Raw genomic sequence first — 6,541 nt, forward strand, 5'->3', positions numbered from 1 at the left:
AGATTTTCAGTCACTCCTTTAGGCTTTAATCAAGCTGCTTTTGCCCCTAAACTTAGGAAGAAGAATATTTTTTAGATCCAGAAACACTGTTTCTTGGGGAGCTCAGAGAATTATTAGTCACTAAATAAATACAGTGTCTATCTGGTCTGTGTTTTTAATCTACTCAAGGCTTACAAAAATCTATGCTAAGTATCAACAAATTGGGGTCATTATTGCTTATTTATTTATATGTAATTAGCCAAGCAGTAATGTTACATGTTTACTGGCAGATTATCACTGTATAGATGAGAGACTGGGAAAGAACAAGGTGACGAATTAGAGGAAAGTTTAATAACTAAACTAAACGGAATATATATATACTATATTGTCACACTATTATATTATTGACAATAACAATAATCAATTTTACCGTATTTCTGTGACTACTAGAGTATACATATAGGCATGTGTAGTTATATATATATATATATATATATAGTTAAATACTATATTTGATGTAGGTATGTATTTATATTTATATACTATATCTATATTTGAGATAGATAGATAGATAGATAGATAGATAGATAGATAGATAGATAGATAGATAGATAGATAGATAGATAGATAGATAGATAGATAGATATACGCATTCGTATAATAGCGCATTGTGTGCTGTCAGGAGGGAAAGCCGTCCCATCCGATAGGTTCGGTCGGCCAGCTGTTGGCGGGTATTATTGTGACTGACTTGCTTTTAGGCATTAGTGAAGTGAAAATACCTTCTCAGTCATTTCTGTCCACCCTGGTTCAGACATGCTTGGAAAGATTTAGTGTGAAAGAAGACAAGTGTCAATGTTGTGTAATGCAAGTTAATACAGAGGGGACTCCACATATGTATGTATGATATTATAATATATTATATACGCACACGCTTTGCTATAATTGCCTCAATAAATGTTGCCTGTTCCTCCTCAATGTTCCCCAATATGCCTAGCGCGGGCTGTGCCCCCCCTCGCTGTGCCCTGGTAATGATCTCCCAAACTGAGGAGTGACGGTATGTGGGCCCACAGTGTGAAGACTCTGGGTTCCTGGGCGGAACCATGAGCGGGGAGCGCAGAGTGTGTGGTCAGCGCCTGGAATCCTGCTCTAGTTGCTGCTGTTGGAGCAGCCTGGCCCCCGGTGTAAGTGTACTTTTTTTTTCACGGCATCCGTAATTGGTTGGTTGCGGAGGGGATGGGCGGGGCCTGACAGCCAGCACAGCTCTGTAAAAAAGTCCCTGCTAGTTGACGGATGCTCAAAACTTTCCCCAGTGCTTCCCTAAGCTGCCAGCGGCTGACAACAGCACCCCGACTCCCCCCACCCGGAGCAGAAATCAGCCTGTACCAAGACGCTGCAAGGGGACATCGGGAGAAGTCTCATATTGTTATCATTCGTTTGGGACAATCGCATTGGGCTGTGACCCTCATCAGTGTACAAGTTACAATCGCTTCCTCCTGACGATCCAGAAGAGGAGACACCGGAGATCCACAGGCAGTAGCAGGACTGTAACCTTTTTCAGGAGCTGGCTTGATTTGTTGCATTAGAATCTCACGGATCCAGAGGCTTTGAGCTTGTGAGACCCTTTCCAGGTGCGCTCTTTTGCCGCTGCCCCCCCTCTCAATGAACTGACTCTCCTGCTCCGCTCCGGGCCTGGGAAGAGCACAGGAGCAGAGAGGGCTCTGCAGCAGCTGTCTCTCTACTGCCCTTTGGATTTTAATCCCAGGACATTTCTTGAGGATACTGCATGACTCTGCTCGGGCCCTGACTCTCCCCGGTCTCTCCTGTCCTTTGCTGTGTGCCCAGGTAGGAGGCTGGGATTGCTTGGCCTCCTGAAGGAGGTTGAAGAGCCATGCAGGCGCGTTACTCAGTATCCAGCCCAAACTCCTTGGGTGTTGTGCCTTACCTTGGAGGGGAACAGAGCTATTACAGGGCAGCTGCCGCTGCAGCCGCAGCTGGAGGTGGTTATACCGGCATGCCTGCCCCAATGAGCATGTACTCCCATCCAGCTCACGAACAGTACCAGGCTGGCATGGCCAGAGCCTATGGGCCTTACACTCCTCAGCCTCAGCCCAAGGACATGGTCAAGCCACCCTATAGCTACATTGCCCTGATCACCATGGCTATCCAGAATGCCCCAGACAAGAAGATCACTCTGAACGGTATATACCAGTTTATCATGGAGAGGTTCCCCTTCTACAGGGATAACAAGCAAGGCTGGCAGAACAGCATTAGGCACAACTTGTCCCTTAATGAGTGCTTTGTCAAGGTGCCAAGGGATGACAAGAAGCCCGGAAAGGGAAGCTACTGGACTTTGGACCCAGACTCCTACAATATGTTTGAAAATGGTAGCTTCTTGAGGAGAAGGCGCAGGTTCAAGAAGAAAGACGTGGTCAAGGATGGAGTCAAAGACGAGAAGGACAGGCTGCTGAAGGAGCACCACGCTGCCCAGCCGCCCTCTGCCCAGTCTCAGCAACATCAGCGCCAGCAGCAGTCAACCCAGTCTCAGGGAGAGCAGGAGAGCAGCTCCCAACCCGTCAGGATCCAGGATATTAAGACAGAGAATGGTACCTCTTCCCCTCCCCAAGCTATGTCCCCTGCCTTAAACGCTGTGCCCAAGATAGAAAGCCCCGACAGCAACAGCAGCATGTCCACCGGCAGCCCACACAGCATCCCGTCCAACAGGTCCATGAGCTTGGAGAATGCAGAGTCCCACCACCCACACCAGCACCACAGCCAGGGTTTCAGTGTGGATAACATCATGACCTCCCTCCGGGGCTCCCCGCAGGCATCGGGGGAGCTAGCAACCAGCCTGATTGCCTCTTCCAGGACTGGAATCACCCCATCTCTGTCCCTAAACTACTCTCCAGGCCAGGGCTCAATCTACAGCTCGCCTTGCAGCCAGGGCACCAGTGGGGCAGGTACTTACCATTGTAATATGCAAGCCATGAGTTTGTACTCTGGGGACAGGTCGGGTCACTTGACCCCAGCCAATACACCCACAGCCACAACGGTGGAAGAGACCTTGCCTGATTACTCTATCACTACAACTACCACCTCTGCCCTGAGCCATGGCAGCCTGAGCTCTGGCCAGGAACATCCTCACCAAGGAAGGCTACCTTCTTGGTACTTGAACCAAGCGGGGGATTTGGGCCACTTGGCTGGGGCTACCTACCCAGGACAGCAACAGAACTTCCACTCGGTGCGAGAGATGTTTGAGTCCCAGAGAATTGGCTTGAATAATTCCCCTGTGAATGGTAATAGCAGCTGTCAGATGTCCTTCCCATCCAGTCAGTCTTTGTACCGCACCTCTGGTGCATTTGTCTATGACTGCAGCAAGTTCTGACCAAAGATCAATCAAAACAATTTATAAAAAAAACTTTTATTTTCCAAAAAAGGGGGATCGCAATGAAAGAAAAAAATATATATCTATATTCTCAGCCTTCAGAAAGCCAGATCACCCCTATATTAGTTTTGTACAGAGGCACCAAAAATGTATGGTTTGTAAAAAGGACAGTGTTAAACCAGAAAATAACACGTAAGTTCCTGTTGCTTTTGAGAAGTACTGTTTCTTTAAGGTATTATTTTCCATATGTTTAAGAGCATATATAAGGCAAGCTTTTATGAACTCGTTCTCAGATGTAAATTGCAATATAGTAATTTATTTTACTTGGATTTTGTGGACCAGGCGCTAGGCAGTGCTGTCCTGCAGCTGAAGTTAAGTTCTTTGAACATTACTACAGAGGGATTTGTACACAACTAATTTTTATCAATTATTTTTTGTTTTGTTTTGTTTTCTGTTGAAAATATTATGACGACATAGTATTGTTTGTTTCTTAATAAATTACCATTCTATTTGAATGATAACTTCGTCCGATAATTCTTAAGTATTGATGTGACTAGTAGTGCATGGCGTTTTCTTCTTTTTTTTTTATTCCAGATTGAACAATATAACATTCATGTGGTCAATACTTAAAATAATTTACAATTTAATGAATGGAGAAATATTTTTTTACCGAAGTTAATTATTAATATAGTTATTAATATTAATACTGAAATAAACATAATGCAAATCATAGAATTTCGAAATTCTAGCTCAAGATTTACAACCACACTAGAAAAATACTGAAGATTTATGCCTTAGTGGCTAAGAATTAAGTAGAAAAGATTCTAGATTAGATTTTTATCTGGTTTAATTGTAGACTATGTGTGATCTTTTAGTAAGTGTTGATACATTTGTACAGTACTTACAACAAAGTAACATCTTAAGCATACTTCTTGCCAGTTTTTTTTTTTTAAACCACCATTTTCCATAATTTTAAAGATAAAATCCCGTGGCTGTCTAAATCCCCCTCCTTCTTTTACTGATAAATCAGGAAATGCAGTAAATTCATTAGCTTCCAGTGATCCGCCCTGTCAATCGGTATTTTAAAGATGATTAGCTGATTAGAGATTATTTAAGGCCTGGGACTGATAATGCACTGAACAATCGGATCCTCTTATCTAGAAGAAGGGCTCTTAACAGTAATTGTTATTGTTTGTTGACAAAGCTGAAACTTAAAGGTTTATTGCAAAAAAATAGAAGTGTTTTTTTCTCCTTTGTTTAAAAAAGTTGACTTTTTCCCCTTTCGCTGTGCTTGTTATAAACTGACAGATTCCTATTTTAATATATAATTAAGCCAAAAAAGATCGAAAAAATGAAATGAACGCTTCCGTATCCAAATAGACATCATGCATATATATATATATATATATATATATATATATATATATATATGTCTAGATATAGATATATAGATAGATAGATATAGATAGATATATATATGTATAAAATGAAATGTTGCAACATAAAATAATAACATTTCATTGGATATATAGAAAGAAATGTTGCAATATAAAATAATACAATTTATTGGACTAACATTCTAGTTTAAACACGAGCTTTGAGAGTATAAGCTTCCCTTTGTCAAGTCAAAAGCGATACAAGAATGTATATATTCTATATTTCGACGTTGAGTTATGTTGTAGTGTAAATTGCACAATAGTAACCTTATAGGTTCTGGATAATTCAGACTCGAAATTTCCTGCTGGTCTGGTAAATCAAGGTGAAAGGTTACCTAAATACATTGCAAGTTACATGTTTTGTGTCTGTGTGTGTGCTATGAGAGGATTGCTTTTTCAGAATACATGCTTCAGTACTGCATGTGTCCCTTTTTTGGAACTTTTAATTTTTATGATTTAGGATTTTTTTTATTTTTTTTGTAGCTAGCAAAATTAGTCTCATCAAATATATATTAGTTAGAACAGTACAGGTCTTTGCTGCATTTCTTGTAATAATTCTCAAATATGATTCTGCATCAGCAAATCATTTTTCTTTTGGAGTATTATTTGGAAGAGAGGAGGTAAAGAATTGTTAAGTGTTTTTAATGATCTTCTGGCAAATGGGGGCAGTACTGGTTTCTGGAGTAAGTGCTTTTACCTAGAGTTGTATTATCCCTCTAAGTATTTGGATTTAAAAGGTGACAAGAAGCCCAACAGGTTTGTCTGAAACGTTCAACACTTTTCTCGCCTGATTTATCTCTGCAGGCTGGGGTAATACGGAGCTTCAAATCTAATAATTCGATCTAGAAAATCTCCTTGGTTTTGCGGCAGAACTGGTTTGGAATCTGCTTGGTCCACATCGACCACCTTGAATTCTGATTACAGTATTATAAAACATATTATCATAAATATAATATGTCAAAATAAAACAAGTATATATGGACTGACTCAGGATCTAGATTTTCTTTATTACGTGAAAGCCTGCGTTATCTAGGTATCAAATATATACTAGTTTGGCATCTTTTACACGATTCACCTGACCACTTGGACATGAACCCATCTTGACAGACCTATCTCGAAATTACCCGAACTTTTCCAGAAACCTGTTTTTCATTCTATATTAAGTGCAATAAATTTAAAAATAAATTAATTAAATTAAAACTACAGTCTAGATACTGTACATAATTGAAATAATAGAGGTATATCTTTATGTGTGTATATATATATATATATATATATATATATATATATATATATATATATATATATATATATATATATATATATATATATGCGGTTTATATACAAACCTATATATTTTAAATGTATTTTTCGCTGTACGTTTCAAGCAGTATATGTATATACATATATATATATATATATATATATATATATATATATATATATATATATATATGGCTCTGTATATAGTTATTGTGCAGTATATTATAGGTGGCCCTGTATATAGCTATTGAGACACTGTATTATAGGTGGTTCTAGGTGTAGGTATTGTGGTAGTATAGTATAAGTGGTTCTGTATATAGGTATTGGTGCAGTATATTTATAGGTGGTTCTATATGTAGGTATTGGCGTAGTGTAGTATATGCGGTTCTGTATACAGTTATTGGGGCGGTATAGTATAGGTAATTCTGAATATGGGTATTGGTACACTATAAGTGGTTCTATATGTAGGTATTGGCGTAGT

At 39.6% G+C, this 6,541-nt stretch overlaps 1 protein-coding gene across 1 annotated transcript; it reads left to right on the plus strand.

The window, feature by feature from the left end:
• Positions 1-1,588: 1,588 nt before the first annotated feature.
• FOXC1 (forkhead box C1) lies at positions 1,589-3,876 on the plus strand. Its single transcript, XM_053466589.1, has one exon. It carries the CDS (start codon positions 1,868-1,870, stop codon positions 3,359-3,361), a length of 1,494 nt encoding a protein of 497 aa, XP_053322564.1. The 5' UTR covers positions 1,589-1,867; the 3' UTR covers positions 3,362-3,876.
• The last annotated feature ends 2,665 nt before the right edge of the window (positions 3,877-6,541 follow it).

This window comes from Spea bombifrons, chromosome 5 (genome assembly GCF_027358695.1).
Source record: "Spea bombifrons isolate aSpeBom1 chromosome 5, aSpeBom1.2.pri, whole genome shotgun sequence".
Lineage (NCBI taxonomy): Eukaryota > Metazoa > Chordata > Amphibia > Anura > Pelobatidae > Spea > Spea bombifrons.